The sequence below is a fragment of the Muscardinus avellanarius genome (assembly GCF_963383645.1).
Source record: "Muscardinus avellanarius genome assembly, chromosome: 12".
Lineage (NCBI taxonomy): Eukaryota > Metazoa > Chordata > Mammalia > Rodentia > Gliridae > Muscardinus > Muscardinus avellanarius.
The window spans coordinates 68254928-68276179 of record NC_137798.1 but is presented as its reverse complement, the minus strand read 5'-3'; the positions used below and the strand labels follow the sequence as shown (position 1 = coordinate 68276179).

At 43.1% G+C, this 21252-nt stretch overlaps 1 protein-coding gene across 1 annotated transcript in view; it reads right to left on the bottom strand.

Annotated features, from left to right (window-relative positions):
- Nucleotides 1–804: 804 nt before the first annotated feature.
- Nucleotides 805–21252, bottom strand: part of RHOJ (ras homolog family member J) — a gene marked incomplete at its 3' end in the record, with an annotated part of 96271 nt that continues 75823 nt past the window's right edge. Inside the window, exons 3-5 of the mRNA XM_080707356.1 lie at nt 13434–13598; nt 11434–11529; nt 805–951 (exon numbers count right to left, since the gene is read on the bottom strand). Of these exons, the coding sequence (XP_080563482.1) occupies nt 805–951; nt 11434–11529; nt 13434–13598 (408 nt within the window). The remainder of the gene's footprint in view (nt 952–11433; nt 11530–13433; nt 13599–21252) is intronic.

Below are 21252 nucleotides of genomic sequence, written 5' to 3'. Positions count from 1 at the left end.
GCAAAATGGATGAAAGGCTGACATCCTGCTTTCTTACATGCAGTTCAGTTTTAGCTTGCCAGGGCAATATAACGTGGAAAAAAAGCATTTGTAGGGTGAGTCTTTGGCAAAAATGTGGGCCCGCAATAATGGAGATGGTGTTTTCTGTCAAAACTATGGCTCTGTAAATTTCCAAAAGTTTTAAAGTTTTCTTCTGTCTTCTTTGAATCGGGCGTTCGGAGGTACGTGTTGGTTCTGAGGACTTTGGTAGAAACGTGCTGAAAGTAGAAACAAATGCAAACCACCTTGTCTTTAGGCTACTTTGGCATGGATTGGTAAGGCCTGAGTACATTGGGAAATTAAGAACTTTTTGGTGATAATATGAATGAACATAAACCATGTGGGTAAAAGAGCAGATTCAGAGAAAAAGTTTAGTAATGTATTCCCAAATGTTGTAAACGATGTCAAGGAGGGCCACCAATGCAGGGACCAAGTTCCTCCTTTCCTCTCAGCTGCACACTCCTGAGAGGGGGAGACATGGAATGCAAGAAAGCCTTTGGCTTTGCTTCCAGCAGGCTGGGGAGTGGCACCGCTGGAATGGGCTCTGCTTTCTCGTGGTGTGCCCGGCATGGGTGCTGCGGGCTGGTAGGGGGACGTGGCAGCAGGCCGCCTGGGATGCTGTGTCGGGAGGCTCACAGGGTGGTGGGAGAGGCTCTGTGGGAAGGAATTCCTTGCTGGCCGTGGCCTCCTTTCGGGTGGGGCTGGGTGGCAGAGGTTGGCAGCTTGTTTGCACCTTGGGTGGGGCGGAGGCGGGTCTCGGCAGCCTCAGATGATTGAACAGCAGCGGTGACACTCGGAGCAGCGTTTCTTCTTCTTCTTGGGGTGGAAGATGGTGAGGATCGCCTCATCAAAAACCGCTTTGAGACCTTTCTGAGTCAGGGCCGAGCATTCCAAGTAGCACTGGGCTCCAATCTAAAACACAAAAGAGAGGAAGGCATGGGCAGAGAAGCGAGAGAGGATGGTATGGTGAGGTTAACCCTCTGCTCTGCCAAGGCTGCTCCTTCCCAACAGCCTGGGGTGGGGTTGGATTATGTTTTTGCATTTCAATTTGCATCTGCTACCTTAACTTTTGTATTCAATTTTGCAATTCAATTTGCGTCTGCTACCTTTTTTTTTTTTGGTACTGTGGTTTGAACCCAGGGATATTTGAGCTACACCCTAGTTTTAATTTTTTTCTTCTAATTTTGAAACAGGGTCTCACTAAGTTGCAGAGAGCCTCTCACTAGATAGCTGAGGTGGGCTGTGAACCTGTGATCCTCCTCTCTCAGCCTCCAAGTACTAGGATGACAAGTGCGTGTCACTATGCCTGGCATAGTTTTGTATTTTTCTACATTTTTATGTTAGCAATAAATGGCCGTGGATCACTTTTGGTGAACACCACATTCTGAAATTCACAAATATTTACTCTTCACATTAGAATATAAACATAGGAATGCATAAGAACTAGAAGAGGATTCAAAATTGGTGATACAATTTGAGCTGAACTTGTTCACGACAGGGATGTATGCACTGTATTTAGTACCCTCCCATTTGTATCCAGAATGGGGAAGCCAAGTTCAGGCAAGATGCATCTCCTGTTTGTAGTAAGGCTGATAAAACATACAGAAAGGGAGTGGGTAATAGGGCTTATAGATCATTCTTGATTAAAGTGTACTTCCGATAAGAAATCTTTCAGCAAGGTAATATCTAATTGAAATTATCATTCAATTTCAACATGCTTTTAAAAAGATGTATGTATCTTCCTATCACTTTGGACCTCATTACAATGTAAAAATACAATGTACCAATAAAGGCATAAAAAAGAATATATTAAAATAATTAGAAAATACTTTGAAAAACTAAAAAATCATAAATATATTTATTGACAGAGCCGTCTTCCTTGTCAGTGTACAGTCTGTATACGTAAATGATAAACTATTCGTACTTGCTTAGGGTTTTATTTCAAAGCCTTGTTTTGATTTTATATCATGGTGTATTTGATAGTCACAGAATCACTATGAGAAACAGAGATTTAGGCTGGGGGTATAGATTCTTGTTAAGAAACCACAGGCCATGAAGATCATGTTTGGCAGTCAGCTTCAGTGAAGGAGACCTGGGGTATTAATTGCCCATGAGCGCAGTAGGAGCCAACAATGTGATGTGGGCCTCCTAATATTAAGAACATCTGGGGAAATGCTTTTATTTTATGTTTTAAATTATAAGACTAACTTTGAAAAATGAAAGCAGATTCAGAAGAGATTGGCTAGATGGTGAGCTCCTGGGAGATAAAGCAGATGAATGGATGAAATAAGGTAGCCAGATTATGTACCCATTAGGGTCAGGAGCTTATAAAACTGAGCCAAGCAGGCTGGTCCAAGACGATAGGGATGGGCGGGGACTGCGGTGGTACATGAAGTACACGCTCCATCTAGGGTGGATGGTATTACTTTGCTTCCATGTGGGACTGTTGGGTGATGATTGTTCATTTTGTGTTTTCCAAGAGGAGCTGGAAATTTGGAATCTATCAATTTATTTATTTACTTATTTATTTGGTACTGGGGATTGACCCAAAGCTATTGTACCTCCATGTTATACTTCAGCCGATTTTATTTCTTATTTGGAAACAGAGTTTCACTAAGTTGTAGAGAGCCTCACTAAGTTGCTGAGACTGGCTTCAAACTTGTGATCATCCTATCTCAGTTTCTCAACTATTGGGATTACAGGCCTGTGCTGCTGCACCCAGTTTGGAATTTATTTTCTTTTGGCATTTCATGGTAGGCAAGAGCTATACCACTGGGCTATACCCACAGCCCTCGGATTCTTATTTAATATTTACCAATATTTAAAAACCATGGGTTAAGCAGGACATGGATGTAGAATGTATCTGGCTGTAATCAGCCAATTTGCAATGTGCGGGCCAAACAAAAAGTAGTTCTTTAGCTTAGACTAGAGTGGGAACAGCTAGGGAGGTAAAATGAATTGTGTAAGGGCATTCAACTATTAAGTGCAAAAGGAGATATAAAAGCTGGGTCTTGTCACATGTGTTATTTTTCTTGATTTGTGACAGCAACTGTGACCTTTGTCATTCACTCTGCAAGAAGCCAGTCAAGATGACATCTAGTGAGGTGTGGTGTGGTTGCTCACATGTGTGAAGGCTTCAGACAGAAAAACCAAGAATGGAATGACGTTGTTTTGGTGTGGCCCAGAAACCATGTCCTGACTTCTCCAACAGATAGTATGTGCTTCTTGTCGTTGTTGTGGTAGACAAGAATGGTTATTGTGTGAGCCATTCTCACCAAAAGCATGAGATTGAAGCCATTAGTGGATTTGAAATCCTGTTTTATGGATTTCCTTTTGACCACAGTTTGACCTTTAGATTAGAAAATAACTTTTTTTTTCTTTTTTGGTGGTACTGGGGTTCCTGGAAACCTTTCCACCTCAGGGCTACACTCCCAGACCTATTTTATACTTTTTTATTTGGAAACAGGGTCTCTTAAGCCAGCATGGCTGGCTTTGAGCCTGCGCGATCCTCCTGTCTCCACCTCCCAAGCCCAGAGATTACAAGTGTGTGCCACCATGCCTGGCTAGAAAATAACTTGTAAGAAAAGTAATTAAAAACGCCAGGCATGCAGAGCATGGTAGCATACACTTGTAATCCCAGCATTTGGCAGGCTAAGACAGGAGGATCAAGGTTTGTGGACAGCTTCAGCTACTAGCTAGCAAGGCCCTTTACAACTCAGTGAGACCCTGTTTCAAAATGAAGAATAAAAAATAGGACTGGGGGTATAGCTCAGAGATAGAATGCCCCTGGGTTCCATCCCTAGTACTGAAAACAAAAACCAAAACCAAAACCAAAAAATCAACCAACCAAATAAAAAACACCAGGCATGGTGGTTCATGCCTGTAATCCCAGTACTTAGGAGTCTAAGACAGGAGGATCACAGGTTTGTGGCCAGCCTCAGCAACTTAGGCGGGCACTCATCAACTTAGTGAGACCCTGTTTCAAAATCAAAATATAATAGGGCTGGGGATGTAACTCAGAGGTAGAATGCACCCGAGTTCCATCCCTAGAACCCTCCAAACAAAACAAACCAAAAATAAGTAAAAACAATAGGATTCAAGAAGGGAATAAAGAGCAGAGAAAATTTTCCTAAAAATGTCATAAAATGTCATCTGTTGTGCTTGGTGATCATGTTCATGCTTGGACAGAATTCATTTAATGCACATGCCCAAGGAACACGTGCGTGTAATGTGATAGCTCTTGTCATCATGCTGCAGAAATAACTAGAAAGTGCTGTGCTGTCTGGAGACCTCCCCACTAATGGTCACAAGCCTCAGACGGGGGCTGGAAATGCCAGGGGAGCTGACTGAGCCGTGTGGACACTGGGGTCCTGCACGAGGGTGGGGTGCTCTCTCTCCGCCTGCCCCAGAGCTCTGGGGACAACGTGTCAGAGTTAGCCTTTTGATGAGGCAGGAGGGGCCCCAACTTGTCTCTCCCATTCCCAACATCACGGAAGATAATGAAAGAGTAGATAAAAGCATTATTGTATAACGAGGTTAGCATAACCTTATGCTGTGTTGATAGTTCCAGGAAAAGTAGCCAAGAGATTTTGGGTGTGATCTGGGAAGTATGTGTGAGAAACAGCACCCAGTTATGAGGTTAGTGTTGATACCACGTTTCAAGTGCTCTGCGGGTCAGAGAAGAATTCATCCTGGTTCAGGGAAGAGGCACAGCCCTGTCAGAAGGATTGCTGAAAAAAAAAAAAACAAAAAAACAAACAAAAAAAAAAACAAAACAAAAACCCAGTTGTGCCCTCAGAGGTGTGAATGGAAAACTGTCTCAAGGGAATGACGTGGTGTTTCTTACGGCAGCAACTTCATTTGGGGTAAAATGATTTACGCAGCCAAGTATTTAGAACCCATCTGTAAGGATTTGGGATTTTGAGGATCCTTGTTTAGGCACACATGTTTGTAATCTGGAACAAACTTTACCAAACTGACATATTTTCAAGAAAAAAGCAGAGACTGAGTATGTAAGCAGAATACTTTTCTAATAATTTTATAGTAGCTAAACTCATTTCAAAAGCTGGGAAATATGCCATAGATTTATAGAAGATACAAGAATCTGAAATTCAGACAAACAGACCTTTAAGATTAAAGCAACCCAATACTTCTGGGTAGTGCTGGTGGCAGTGGGGTATGTTATAAAGTAAGATAGAAAGTACCTGGAAGGAAGAGAGGCAAAGAAGTCTTCCAAACACAAATCAAAACTACACTAAAAGCCAGGCGTGGTGGCGCACGCTTGTAATCCCAGCATTCGGGAGGCTGAGACCCAGAGGATCGCGGTTTGTGGACAGCCTCAGCTACTTAGTGAGGCCCTCTGCAACTTAGTGAGACCTGGTTTCAAAATAAAGAATAAAAAATAGGGCAGGGGTGTAGCTTGGAGGTCGAATGCCCCTGGGTTCCATTCCCAGACCTGCAAAAAACAAAAATAACAACAACAACAACAACAACAACAACAACAAAACTACCAAAAAATGAGACAGATTCCATCTAACTTCAGTTAGAATGGTAATCATCAAGAATAAAAACAATAGCAAATGTGGATGAGGATGTGGGGAATTAAGGAACCCTTAAGCACTGTTGGCGGGAGTGCAAATTACTACTGTGTAGATCAGTGTGGAGGTTCCTCAGGAGCCTGGGTATGCAGCCTCCGTATGACCCAGCCATACCACTCCTGGGCAGAGCTCCAGAGGCCCGGAAGTCAGAGTGTTACAGTGATACACGCACACCCATGCTCATAGCAGCACGATATCTATATCCTTAGCCATAAGGAACAAAATTATGTCATTGCAGAAAAATGGATGGAACTTGAGACTATTACGCTAAGTGAAATTAGCCAGTCTCAGGAAGTGAGAGGTCCTATGTTTTCTCTCCTATGTAGAAGCTAGACAGAAACCGGGAAATGAAAGAGACTTCAGATAGATGAGGGGGAGGGATGAGGACTGGGGGGCAATGAAGGAAACGGTTCAAACGATCCTTTGTACATTCATAAAACTATCAATATCAATTTCAATAGTATGAATGGGAGGGGAAGGGGGCAGGATCTGGAGGGAAACACACTGGGTGCTGTGTGCTGTGTGTTTCTGTCTCACTAAACCTCAATATGGCATATGTTACAGTGCTTCAGTCAAAGCATATTTAAGATAGAGGTCTTTCCTAGCCATCTGAAGGTAACATCGATTTAAGAACTGTGGTTTGCCGAGTTAGACCTTATGATACATTAGCTCACTACCTCAGTACAAGGACTTCACAAGGTGAGTCTATCCCAGCCTTATTTTACAGCTCAGGGAACCCATGTTCAGAGAGGCTAAATAATCAGGCTATGGCCATGCAACTAGGAAAATGGCAGACATTAGAATTCGTCCATCTCCTGAGCCAGAGTCTTACCGTTTTGCTTTGTTATCTCTAGCAAATCTGCAAAAATTGTGGTTGAAAGACCAAAACGAATGTAGCAACGGGAAAGTGTTCAGGGCGATGAGAGGGGGAGGCACGTAGGGGCATCTCCTATCAATGAAGAGCCGAGAAAACGTCAGCAGGAGAAGCAGAGTAGGCGGGGATCTGAAGAAATGGCCAGGAGCAGACAGTTCTTTATTTCTTATTTGAGAATTAGGAGAGGTACACAGAGAAGGCAAATAGAGAGTCAAGACAAGGAACAAGAATCAGGGAGCCTGTGAGGGGCATCCCATCTTAGCCAATCAGCTTTATGACTGAATTGGCCAAAGAGGAAAAGTATTTCTGGGTTGAGTAGATTTGCTGCCGACTTTCTCGACTATAAAGGAGAGATTACTAACTCAAGGGTAGATAATGTAAGTGCCCTGCTTGAGCAGAGGATAATACGGAGTGGTAGGGATTAGGGCAGACTGAAGGGCACACACCTTGTGTAAGAGACTGTCTAAAAGTTTCAGTTGATGAGGAGATGCTGGCCTAGAATCACCAGATATTCTGAATTCATTCAAGAAGCCAGAAATATGTATATTTATGCAAAGTTGCCAAAATGTTAAATTTTGGCCACTCTATTGCATTGAAAATAGATGTGCAGACTGATCAGAATATTCATGGGTGATGGGCGTGGTGGCGCACACTTGTAATCCAGTACTTGGGAGGCTGACACAGGAGGATCTGGGTTCATGGCCAGCCTCAGCTACTTAGTGAGGCTCTCTACAACTTAGTGAGACCCTGTTTCAAAATATAGAATAAAAGCCGGGCGTGGTGGCGCACGCTTGTAATCCCCGCGCTTGGGAGGCGGAGACAGGAGGATCGCGCAGGAGACCCTGTTTCCAAATAAAAATATAAAATAGGTCTGGGAGTGTAGCCCGGAGGTTTAAGGGCTTCCAGGAACCCCAGTACCACCAAAAAAAAAAAAAAAAAAAATAGAATAAAAAATAGGGCTGGGATGTAGCTCAGAGGTAATATGCCCCTGGGTTCAATCTTCAGTACTGAAGAAAAAAAAAAAAAAAAAAAATATATATATATATATATATATATATATATATATATATATATATATATATACTGGTCTTCCTGTCTGGAATTTTGTTCCCTAACTTTGTTCTCTTGACAACTCATCCTCACCCTTGGTGATACCTGACGGAAATGTCAGCAGCCTTGAGAAGTCTCTGGTTCCTCTTTCCCTGAATGTGTCAGTCACTACCTCACCTCTGCCAACCGTAGCACTTTGCACACATGTCTGTAACTGTGCTCCTCCAGTGGGCATGTGCCGAGTTGCCCATGTCCATCCTCTGCCAGGCTTCAGAGACCGGTAGAAAAAGAGGCCAACATGCAAAACAAGAAGGGCGGCTGGTCTCTCCATTCAGGAGGATGGTATTCAAGATTCGAGTTGATTAACACTGGCTAAATCTTGATCACAGGGCTTCCGTTGTTTTAAATCTCACCTGTGCGTCTTAAGAACCTGGCAGAAAATGTGTGCTGAGTTAAGGAGGGACAACGATAAAAGGTACTGTGAGAAAGGATGATCAGAGAGGGCAAAAAGGGGAAAAGAAAGCCAGAAAAGTGTTGCATCAAGAAATACCAGCTGGGTGTGGTGGCTTCGACTTGTAATTGCCAGCACGTGAGAGGCTGAGTCAGGATCGCAGGTTCGTGGCTGGCCTCAGCTATTGAGTGAAGCCCTACACAACTTAGTGAGATTCTGTTTCAAAAAAATAAAATAAAAAATAGGGCTGGGGGTACAGCTCGGAGGTAGAATGCCCCTGGGTTCCATCCCAGGACTGAAAAAAGAAAAAAAAAGAAGAAATACCTTAGGAGCCAGGCATGGTGGTGCATGGCTGTAATCTCAGTACTTTGGAGGCTGAGATAGGAGGAACATAGGTTCGAGGCCAGCCTCAGCCACTTAACTTAGACTCTCCATAACTTAGACCCTGTTTCAAAATGTGAAAAGGGCTGGGGATGTAGCTTGGAGGTAGTATGCCCCTGAGTTCAATCCCCAGTACCAGAAAAAAAGTACCTTGGAGGTCTGAATTTAGAAAACCACGCTCAGGTTGGGTTGTATGAGACAGAATGGAGAAGAACACTCAGAGGATTATATCCTCAGCTCACGTAGCATCCAGCATGGCATCTGGCACACAGTAGGTGTTTAATCAGTTATGATTGAATGATTCTAATGATAGATACGGATGTGTAGACTGAGGATTAAAAAATGCACTAATTGAAAAAGAGAGAGGACAAAACAAGTAAAGGATAATGAGAGGACAATTTATTATAACTGGTGTAAAATATTTATGTCAATGTGGCTGGCTCTGGAATGTAAAGCATTGCAAATATGTGTGCATAAAGACATCCTTTAAAAATAAGTTGCCCTTTGCGACCCAAAAGAGATGAGAGGTGAAAAACACTGAACAAAGAGAGTCAGAGATGAGAAACTGGAATCTGCAGAGCATTCCAGTTTGGGGGAGTATATGCACGTTTAAATGTGGGTCTACAGAAGCCCCCAGCCCGAGGGTTCTTCTCAGACGACAGGAGGGGCCAGACCCCCGCTCTGCTGTTCTCTAGTTGTTTGATTAACCTCTCTGAGCCTCAGTTTCTTCCAAGAAAGTGCTGATAATAATATATACCCCTCAGGGGTTGCCGTGAGGATTAATTAAGATGAAGCGTGCAAAACGCTTGGCACCCAGCCTCGCGCATTATAAACACTCCATAAATGCTAACTATTATTATAAGCTCCTTGACAGAAAAGTCAAAGAGTGGAGAAACTTAAAGCATCTCTATAATTACATGAATTGTGATGAAACAAGTTAAAATCTCACTTGGTTTTCTTCTTCTAAATTGGATTTCACCAGCTAAACACGATTCTCTCCGTATCCGAGCACAGTTGCTAGGAGAAACTGGCAAAAGGCAATAAAGTGGTGAACTCAGCTATTGTTCCTAAAATAAGTCTGAAATGAGATGGGAGGCTTCAGAGGGCCATCTTTTCAGAAGGGGGAAAAAAATAACCCCAACAACTTCCCAAATGAGAAGCAAGGCTCGGAGGCTCACAGGATGAAGGTGGGAGACAGACCCAGAAGCGAGGGACCCCAAGACTCACTCCTGCAGAGAGCTGGTGGGGAGCCAAGGGGACCTCCTGCTGGGAACTGCATACGATTATTTATGGAGTTATGTATTTATGTATGTGCGAGAACACTTGAGACTTAGTGTTAGAGGAGGTAGGAAAACTTACCGGTAAATGCTCATTTTTTTTTCCCCAGGGGAAAAGTACATGGTTGGAGAAGAGACAGTTTAGGTAATGGTCAGGTACACAACTGGCGATGTTGCCAGAGCTAGATTAGAATTTCTGACTTGCAGATGTGAATGAAACTTGCTTGCCTCCCTTGACTTTATTTCCTCTCCTGTTAGACGAGAAGAACACGATTCTCTTAAGAGCATTATTGTGAGTAGGAAATGAGGTAGTGTTTGTAAAAAATGTTTAGCATCCCAAGAACTCTGAACGGCAGGTCCTGGTCCTATTGACGTGACTGTACGTGGAGCGGGAGTGTTCAGTATTTGTGGGATGTTCCATTCATTGCACCATAAAAAACCAGTCTTAATTAATCAATTCATTTGTAATGAAGCGCATCATACTTTTTTGGTGCCTGTAAACAAGTTTCAACGAAGAATGCATACATTTTTGTTAGTGAGTAATCTGTAGTTAATAATATTCTTCCCTGGCTTAGAGAGAGTGATTAACTTGTGGGGCTTGCATTTGGCAGTTAGTTACTTAAAAGGAAAATAAAAAAAAAAATTAAAGCCTTCTACTAGGGTTGATAGATTTGCAACTAAATCAATGAGGAAGCAAATTCGGGTTATGGAAATGGGATTTATAAGTCTCTTCTTGCATGCGGCCCTTCCGTTCCCCTGTGCCTGTTTTAGGGGCTGCTTGCACAGATCTTGGTGATAATGGGGAAGTTCAGATTTGGAGTCTGGTCAATACTTTCTGGAGAATTTCTCCAACAAAATCCCTTTTCATGTTAAACTCTTGAGAAGGAAGAAAGATCTACGAAGACAGTTCCATCCCTGAGCAAGTTGCCTTTTTTTTTGTTCAGTAGCAGCTTAGATCCCACCAGTACTTATTTTCTGGTATATGCTATTTCTCCATATGCTGTTTGCAACACAATTCAGCCTCTCTAAGTGGCTGTCCATTAAATGACGAGGGATATTGGATAAATACAACCCTGCCATATGCTGGGTTAAGACTCTCCCGGGGGGGTGGGGGTCACAAAATGCCTCACAGGGAGTGATTTAAATGAATTACACTGATAATAAGCAGTGAGATTTACAAAAATAAATCGAATGACTCCCTTTAATTCTTGCTAAATATGGTAAGTAGATGCTTTAAAGGCTGCTAAATCGAAATTAAGTTTTTCAGCTGTTTACATTCACCAGGTTTTCTTCTTAGTGAAAAACAGACAATGCTGGCTGACATGAACACAGACCAAATAGCCCCTTCCAGCCTTTCTAGAACAAAGGAGAGAATATAAAGAGAAGATTTAAAACACAACCCTATGAACTGTGCTCAGTGGCTCATGCCTGTAATCGCAGGACCTGGGGGGCTGAGGCAGAGGGATAGCAGGTTTGAGGCCAGTGCACAGTAACTTTGTGAGACCCTGTTTCAAAATAAAAATAACTAAAAAAAAGGGCTGCGGATGTTGCTCAGAGGTACCCCCAACCCGGGGTTCAATCCCCAGTAGCATGTATACACATATACCCTTCAAAAACAAAAAACAACAAAAAACCCGAAAACCAAAAATGAATAAGACCCCAATAAACAAAAACCCAAAAACTCTGTGTAGCTCTCGAATTCCAAAGCATAAACCAAACACTTCTCTAGCAAGCATTTAAAATTGAGTTAAAATGGGACTGTACCGCTTTTGCAAGCTTGACCCCGTGCTCATACGTGAGGGGCTTCTCCTTCATGTACAGCAGGCGGGCCAAGGTTTTGGGGTCATCGCGGAGATCAATCTGGCAAGACACATGCAATGAACACTCTTATTTTTTTTTAAGGCCTGGCAGATATTTTAAACTTTTACATCAGGGATTTTTTTTTTTTTTCTGAACATCTCTCTGCAGTTGCTGAATTTTTTTTTTAGGCAAGCACACACACTTGCTCATGTTACGTCTAACAAAATAAAGTGATTTCTTTGTCTGTGGATGTGCCAGGATGTCCTCTTGCTTTCTCCCTCAGAGTAGCTGCTCTGGGTGTGAGGATTCACTCCATTGATTCTCCTGCTGTCTAGTGGTTTTGAAATTTTTGATTTATTTCTAGATTTCACTGGTAGGGCATATAAGAAAAACAGATACTTTTGTTACCTTCCGGTGATGGGTTAATTATAATTATAATACTAATTATAATACTTATTATTCAATGGCTTATTTTTTAATGCTGGATACACTTTTTTTTTCTTTTTCAGATCAGATGTTCACCTTCAAAGGGATGAAGATCTGCTACCTCAAAGAGTATTCTAGCAAATGGACTGAACGTTCAGGAAGGCAAGTCCCAAGGAGACGTTTCCAAAAGGTTTACTTAATGAACAAGTATTCATCTTTTCAAAGGTAGAACTGCTTTGAAGGTAGTACATAGCGGGCTTGAGAACTTAATCAAGTATTTTGGTTGCTTTAAATTTGTACTGTGTAAGTGAATTGGAATGTGAGCACACAGGGCTTGGCTCTTAACGAAAAACCAATATATTCCAACATGTTCCATGAATAAGTTCAGTGCTCAGCTGGGGTATTTTTTTTTTTGTATTTTTGGTCTTACTGATGCAATATAAGTGCCCATCTGTTATAAAATGTACTCGAATCACACTAAGGTGTTTGAATGTCTCATCATCTATCGCGGCAGCAGAACTCCAGGCTCCATCGGTAGGAACAAGCACGACCATCTGGAATTTAAGGTGAAAGGCTTCATTTAAACAAGTAAGTGACCATCTTTCAGAGCAGAGGCCTGGACTATGCTCTGATGTGTGAACATACGGATCCTCAACTTGGTCTCTGAGTAAATACACACTGTATCTGTCCATCTCTTCTTTAGGCAATGTTTTTCTTTCCTTTATGATTTAAAAAAAAATTTTTTTGGGGGTCAGGCAGAATGTAAAATGAAAAACAGAAAGAAGCAGCATATGAAACTGATAACCACACAAAGCCCTCGGGCGTTCCTGCATTCTTCTGTCTTTAGTAATTTGAATTTTAAAAAAGCAAAGAAGAAAATCCATGTAAAACTACAAAATATTGGGACATTTTTAATCCACTGATGCAACTGGCTGACTATTGGAAAGGCAAACTCTGGAACCTTATTAGCTTTCAGAACGCTTTAAAGGTCTTTATAATCCAGGTTGGTTTATCTTGCCTGTGTATTTTAACTTCTTTTCCAAAATCTAAAAGGGTTTAAAGAAATAGAGAGCAGTGACTTTCTTTCTTTTCTGGGGTGTTATTAAGAAGTTCTGTCATAATATGTCCGTTCTGATTGCTGGTATCATTTGGATGCAAACACTGGTTTTGTGATTTTAAAAACAACAACAGTGGAATTTAGCTCTAGAAATATTAGATAATCGGGACCCCATCTTCATCACTCTGATTCAGAGCTGGAGAAGAGTATCTACTAAAAATTACTTTGTGAATAAAAAAAGTGAAGAGATTAATTTTTAAAGGCCATATCCAAACGTCCTGCTTCATATTAAATAGTTTTCTATTGTCTTTTCAACTATGGGCTAAAGAATCACACAAACCCTTAGGACCTCTGTTCATCAGAGTGGTATGTTGGAGACACTCTTCCACAGAGCCTGGCACGGAGTACCCTGCTCCGGATGTACCTAGGGGGCATTTCCGTTTTTGCAGCCATCCCACCCTGCCGTCGCCCGCACTGTAACCTGGGTCCCAATGAGGACGTAGGGCACGTGGGGCATGCAGTCCTTCAGCTCTGGCACCCATTCCTCCTGGACATTGTGGTAAGAGGCAGGATTTACGACAGAGAAGCAGATCAAAAACACATCAGTGTTGGGGTAGGACAGCGGCCTCAGCTGGTTGTAGTCCTCCTGTAGGAAGAGCAGACAAGAATTTGTGCCCATCATGTAAGGTGTTCTCAAGAAATCCCCCACCCTCAACTCCGGGGTAGTGGTGGTACAGGTAGGATTCCGCTACAGTGTACTGCAGTCGGGTTCCTTCCCCTCCAGGGAATCTGGCTTCTAGAGACAAAGGATCCATTAGGCAGGAGAATACCATTTTGGGGGAGATGGGTGCTCGGGATTGAATCCAGGGGCATTCTATCTCTGAGCTACACCTCCGGACCTTTTTATTTTTCATTTTTTAACAGGGTCTCGCTAGGTTGCTGAGGGTCTTGTGACCTTGCTGAGGCCGTCCTGGTGCCTGTGATCCTCCTGTTTCAGCCTCCCAAGTACTGGGATTACAGGTGTGTGCCACCACGCCTGGTAGGAGAACACCTTATTGCAGATAGAGATTACCTACTGCTCTCCTTTAAGTTGAATTTAAAAAAGACTTTAACACCAGTATTTAAATAAAATTTATAAATTTATATACTATAAGGCTCACCCACTCTATTTCGCTTTTTAAATATATATGTTTAAGATGTAAAACATGCCAGGTATGATGGCATATGCCTATAATCCTAGTACTTAGGAGGCTGAGATAGGAGGATCACATGTTCCAGGCCAGCCTCAGCAACTCCAAATTTTAGCAACCTAGTGAGATTCTATTTCAAAACAAAAAATTAGAAAGAGATGGGAGATAGCTCAGAGATAGAATGCCCTGGGTTCTATCTCTAGTAACACACACACACACACACACACACACACACACACACACACACGGAAAAATACAATATGATGTTTCATTATACGTATCCATCCCACAGTCAACCATATCCAACTCCTCATGTAGTTATGGTTATTTATTTATTTATTTTTGGTTGTTCTGGGGGTGGAACCCAGAGGCTTTCTACCTCTGGGCTACACTCCCAGACCTATTTTATATTTTTTTTATTTGGAAACAGGGTCTAAGTTGCTGAGAGCCTCACTCAGTAGCTGAGGCTGGCTTCAAACCTGTGCGATCCTCCTGTCTCAGCCTCCCAAGTGTGGGGATTACAAGCGTGCACTACCATGCCTGGCTTGTAGTTGTTTATTAAAGATGAAAATACCTGAAATTTCTTTATCAAAATTCCAGTATACGATATAGCTATTATTAACTGTCGTTTTTGTGCTGCACACATTAATTCTCTACACTTATCCATCCTATGTAACTGTAACTTTGTCCCCTTGGCCAGCATCTCCCCATTTCTGGCCTCTCCTTTTCCCTTTAATGACCATTTTCTGCTTCTGTGTATTCCAAAGTTCACTCGAGAAGGATTATTGCAATTCTCCTGTTACACTGGAATTGTGTTCTCTGGAACATGGCTTTAAATTAGTAGGCCATTGGCCAAGACAAAGAAATCCTCTTTTATGCAATTAAAAATGTTTCAAAATTAAATTTAGGATAAGCTAATTAAAATAGAAAATAAAGAGTCATTGCTGAATTAGATGCCATAGTTTTGAAGAAATACATTGGGTAACGATTTAGAGCTAAGAAGGGATTTATTTCTAAGTTTACCTCAATTTCACAGTATGGCCAAATAAATAAAATGCCAAATTATATTGCCAAGGACTTTTCAGATCAGAATATACTCTGGGTGAGCCAGGCCTGGTGGCACACACTTGTAATCCCAGTACTTGGGAGGCTGAGATGGGAGGATCGCAGGTTCACAATCAGCTTCAGCAACTTAGTGAGGCCCTCCACAACTTAGTGAGACTCTGTTTCAAAATAAGAAGTAAAACAGAGCTGGCGGTTATTAGAAATACCCTGGGTTCAATCCCCAGCATCAAATAAAATATAAAAAAGGAATATTTTCTGGGTGAAGAGTTCCTGATTCCATATTCATATATCTGTTGTTTTAGTGAAAGATGATAAATGTCTAATATTATCCTTCTGAATATTAATATAATATGTACATTTAACTTAAAACATAATTTGATTAGTTAAATTTTTGTGGCACCTAAAAACTTAATATGTCTATATGTCTCTCTCTCTCTCTCTCTCTCTATATATATATATATATATATATATATATATATATATATATGTATATGACACACACATACATATTGTGTGTGTGTGGTACTGGGGATTGAACCCAGGGACATTCTACCTCTGAGCTACACCCCCAGCCATATTTTATTATTTAATTTTGAAATAGGATCTCACTAAGTTGTTGAGGGCCTTGCTAAGTTTTGCTGAGGCTGGACTTGAACTTGCAATCCTCCTTTCTCAGTCTCCCAAGTACTAGGATTACAGGCATGTACCTTCACACCTGGCTGGTCATAGGTATTTTCTTTAAATATCAACCTTATTAGCTTTATCCTGACCCTAATAATGCCTTTATAAGCAGGAGTGCACAATTCTTGTGACTGGGAGGTAGTACCTTAGGATGTCAAGTGTGGTCCTCTCTGGTTGGTGGATATACATTGATCTATCATTGGGCTTCTCAAAGTACCCAGAACACAGGGCTCAGTAGGCATGGCCACGACTGCTACTGCTCTTATGACTTAAGCAAAGGTTTTAGGTACTTAAGCAAAATGCAATGCAAGATGGCAAGAAGTAAAATCCTAAAAATTCAAACAAAACAAAAACTGTTATTGTGGTTTCTTTACTACATTTCTATTAAAGCAAATAATTGGGGGTTGAGTGTGTTGCTGAATAAACACTGGTCATCCTGGGAAGTGGGGCCAGATCTACTGCGTGCTTCTCAGCTGAGTTGTGCCCGTGTGTGAGTCTGTGTGGGTGTTGCCCATGGGGTTAGTGCCTCTCTTTTCTCTCTGACGTGTTCCCTCAGATAGTAGCAAGCTAAGAAATCTTCGTAGGCTATCATCTACAATGTGCATGACACTACCCACCTCATACTCACCCTCTGGATTGTAATAAGTGGATCAGGGACCGTGTTAAATTTTTCTCATTTTCTACAGCATATATGCTATCTGCAGCATATATTCTGTGAGTATGGTTGAGTCACTGAAGGAAAAGGCTGTCTACAGTGATATTCAAATGAACACGGCTTTTCTGTGGGCCATTTGCTACTGTGGCTTTCATTAGCATCTCCTGGGGAGCTTTTAAAACATCCCAGTGCCCAGCTAATCAAATACTTGCTCCAATCTTATCCCTACTCTGGGACCAATTTAATTGGAATCTCGAGAGTGGGCCCAGGTAGCTGGAAATCCTGCATAATTGGTCTGGGCTGGGTCTGGACTTGATAACAGCCAGTGTGCTTCAATATCTTTACCAGCAACCAAGGGTGTGCTGTGGCTTATTACTAAGAACCATAGTTCTTAGTAATAAGCCACAGGCATTGTTTCTACCAGTTCTCGTTGAATTTTTACAGTGGCACTGGAAAGACGGCACCATCAGCATCCGAATTTAATAGAAGAAGTTGAGGTTTAGAGAAGTTTCATAACAGACCAAAATGTTGCAGAGGAATTAAGTATCAGGAGGGTATTTTTAAATAGACTGTTTTGGTGCATTGTAGTCTTACATCATAATGAAGTTCAGAGTGATAGGGACATACAGGCGCGCAGTACTTGGCGAGTTTCCCCCAGCTCCCAGCCCATCCCCTCTCCTTCCCCATACATGATATTAAGATCAGCATTGATAATTTTCTTATATGTATGCAACATCAATGAAAGTGTTTATTTATTCTTCTCCCACAACCTTCCCTAGACCCTTCTATTGCTCTAGTGGGGTTTCTCCTCTTTTATCTGGAGTCCCCAGGAATAGGTATTGAGCCTGGGTACTGAGTCTGCATCTAGATCTAGGTATTTTTTTGTGACCACACTATTGCTACAGCTCAGAATTTTAAAAGATAGATTAGGCATTTTCTTAAACTCAGCTCTTCAGGAATCAGTATAGACTTGTGATGCCAGGGAGCTTAGAAAGGTTAGACCAAAGGGTACACTGATTTTTCTGATGGCTGGCATCTACTTGAAATTACCACAAGATGGCAGCAGACACTGTATTTAAAATCTCAAAGCCCCCACACCAAAACAAAACAGGATTGGGAGAAATGTCAGGACTAGATAGGGCAGGAGCAAATAACTGGTGGTTTGAAAGAATCAAGCTAATTTTATTTGATTCTTTACCTGGCTGCCATAAAAAATTCTGCTCACATTATAGAAAAGCAATCATGTTTTGCTGGGCTGTTGGTGGGAAGGCGGCGGAAGTGTGCAGATTTGATTGTTTACGCTCCTGGCAAGGCAGCCCAGGACCTCCAGCCGAGTGATGGCTGGTGGCACCGCCACTGGGCATCACTGCACTCTGTATTCTGCATTTCTTTTCTGTGGGAACTTTAGTCCTGTTGCATGGTTTAAATTTAAGTTTCTAATTTAAAAAGATTTTTGGGGAGGGGGGTGTGGTGACACCCACTTTTAATCCCCAGTACTTGGGAGGCTGAGGCAGGAGGAGAGCAAGTTCAAGGCCAGCCTCAGCTACCTAGCAAGACCCTGTTTCAAAATAAAATGAAGAATGAATAAATAATTCAATAAATAAGTGAGGCTTGGGGTGTAGCTCAGAGGCAGAATGTCCCTAGCTTCAATCCCCAGTACCGCCCCCTCCCCCTGGCCATTTGTTACCTATCGAATGCATAACACTGTTAAGGAATCGGCATGAACTATTATATAAGGTAAAACGTACTGGCAATTGAGTTGGGAAAAGAAAATGACAATACACAGAACAATTCCACTTATGTGAACTCAGGTCCCCTGACCTTTAGTTAGCTAATCCGATGATGTAGACTACTCATTTGAATGACTTGGAAAAACACAGCGTCAAGGCTGGCAGAGGCTTCGGAGACGTGTCAGCCGCTCGGTGTGTGGGTTTCCTGTGTGGGCCTCAGGACTGAGAAGAGGAAGTGTTCCCTCAGGCCTGGGGGCTCGGAGGTGGGAGGCTGGGAATTTGGGTTCATACTGGCGGACAGCTTGAACGACTTTGTGATGGAGAACACTTTGACCCTAGGTTGGATGACGGCATGTTAAGATTTCAGGGGACTCTGAGGAGGGTAAGTGGTCCAGCTGGTATTGAGGTCCCTTCTAATGTTGAAATTGAGAATGGAAGACAGGTGTTTCTTGAAAGGACAATGCTTTAACCTCTCAGAGCCACTCAATGGGGCTGTGAAAGGCCAAAGTGGACAGAGGAGTCGGGGCAGGGACAGGTAGAGACTGGGGGCAGGGTAGAATTTGAGTGTTTCCCACTCAGCTTCACTCCGAAGGCAAGAGAGTGTGGAGTTTGGATGAGGAGCTAGCGCTCTGGGGCGGGGGTGGGGAGCTGCGGCTGATTGTTAAAAAAGTTCCTCAGCAGCAGATAGGCCAAACACCTGGGTCTTAAATATGTTTGGGACCAGCAGCATCATGATGGCACAGGTGGTGGATTAGTACAGCCATTAGACCAGCACTTCTCTGACTTTACATACATTGGAATCATCTGTGGACGGCGTTCAAGTGCAGACTCTTATTCAGTAGCAAGTATGGCGTGAGACTAGAGGGTCTGCGCATCTAGCATACTTCCAGGGGATGCCATGTTGCTGGCCCAGGGACCACACTGTGAGTAGCAAGGAGAGGTGCCCTGAGCATGCTCCCTGCCCCATGCTCACATTAAACTGGGAGTAGAACAGTGCTTCCAGTCCTCATGGGTTTAGTGACACTGTCCTGGGTCTTCCAGCACCAGGCTCATTTTCCTATCTTTCCATTAGTCAGGCTTGGTTGGCCCTATAGATTGAGTACATAGGATCGTGCTTCAAGCTGTGGAGACAGATGCTCCAGGTTCAAATCCCCTCCTTGCCTGCGACTACAGTGTGACCTCGGGTAAGTGCTCGCTGCATCTTTGATGATCAGTGATGATCTTGTTGGCCCATAGGGTTGTTGTGAGGACAAAATGTGTTAGTATTTGTAGGCTACTTGGAATGGGGTCTTGAAAATGGTAAGCACTTCAGCGATTGAGCAAACGAGTCCATTCTCCCTCCGTGTCAACAACAGCTGCAGTTCTTGGCGCTGTCTCCTGCCCTCTTTGGATACCAGGGCTGACTCTGAAATTAACTTTTTCTGAACGGAGTAGTAATGGGATCCAAATGTTTGCAAACTCTGATTGCATCTCTCCGTCAATGTCCCTTCAGCTCCATTTTTCATGATCTGGGGACAAGCTTGGGTCCTAAGAGGGTTGCTTTAAAACCAACAAGCTGTCACGTGGGCAAACTTCTCTCTAATCCCACTGCACACTCCACAGTAGATGCGTGAGTGAGAAAGTTTGTGTTGCTCATTGAGGGAAAACATTTGTTCTGAGGTTTTAGGCAAACTTTCCATAGTGGGTCCAGGCCAGATCCTGTGCTCCAGATGGTCCCATTGCGTCAGCCAATAGCAAAGCCTGTGCGCTTCCAAGTGGACCTTGGGTTGCCATTAATGAACCCCAGCTGCACTTACCTCCTGCCTGCCTGCCTCCTTCTCCAGCTCTTGGGGGAAACAGGAGCTTTAGAAATCAGATCTGGGCAAAGATGAGTTGCCTGGAGCCCCGGTTGAGCTAGAGTCTTGGCTGATGGCTGCCCTGTCTCCAATTTCTCAGTGACAGACATTGTTCTGTGCTTGCCCAAGTGTAGGCAACCCCGAGTGTGTGAAGCACACGTGTGGTAGACTCAGGGGTTTACTTGCTGAGAAACTTGGGTGCCAGACTCTGCTGCCAGCGGATGGCTGCCGGCACGCTGCACAGTCCTGCCACCAGGAGCTCATTTATCCCAGGCAGTGCTGCTATTGGCCACCCTCCCCCTTTTGTGGTACTGGGGATTGAACCTAGGAGCTATATCCCCCTTTAAAATTATTGTTTACTTTGAAACAGGGTCTCTCTAAATTGCTGAGGCTCGCCTTAAACCTGCAATTCTCCTTTTTCAGTCTCCTGAGTACTAGGATTACAGGCATGCACCATCATGCCCAGCTTTATTTTTTATTTTGAAACAGAGTCTTCCTAAGTTGCTGAGGCTGGCCTGGAGCCTCCAAAGTACTGGGATTACAGGTGTGCACCACCGCATGTGTGGCCTTACCTGCCACATTTGAGAATTGCCATCTTTGAGATATTTCCATCCTGGAGTTTGGTCTGAGAGGCTACAATCTTCATAGCGTTCGCTCACATGGGTTCACTCATCTGGGTGAGGGCCCACAGAGAGGAGGAGAAGAGGTGTCCTAGTACCGTGACTGGTTCTACGCTAGGTGGTTGTACCATGATCTGGGAAAGACCCCTCTCCCAGTTTGGCGTTCCTCGGCTGTGAATGCCAAGGGTTGGCTGCACCCCATCCTCTTCTCTTAACTCGGTCTCACAATATACTCTAAACAAAGTGGACTGCACAGAGCATACCACAGCACTCAGCTCTGGGATCGGAGCTCTAGCAGTCCCCTTCCAAGAGACTTCCAGGGACATACCACCAGAGGCCTGTGCTGAGGATGAGTTAGCAGGACCTCTTCAGATATGCTTGGGGACTGGCTTTCCTGCCCCCTAGCATGCTCCCAGCTAGCACTGCCAAAGCTAGCATTTAAAATCCTACCCAGCAGATGGACCAGCATTCCAAAGGCTCTATCTTCAAAGGACTCCACTCAAAGTCCACATGTGAGCTTGTTT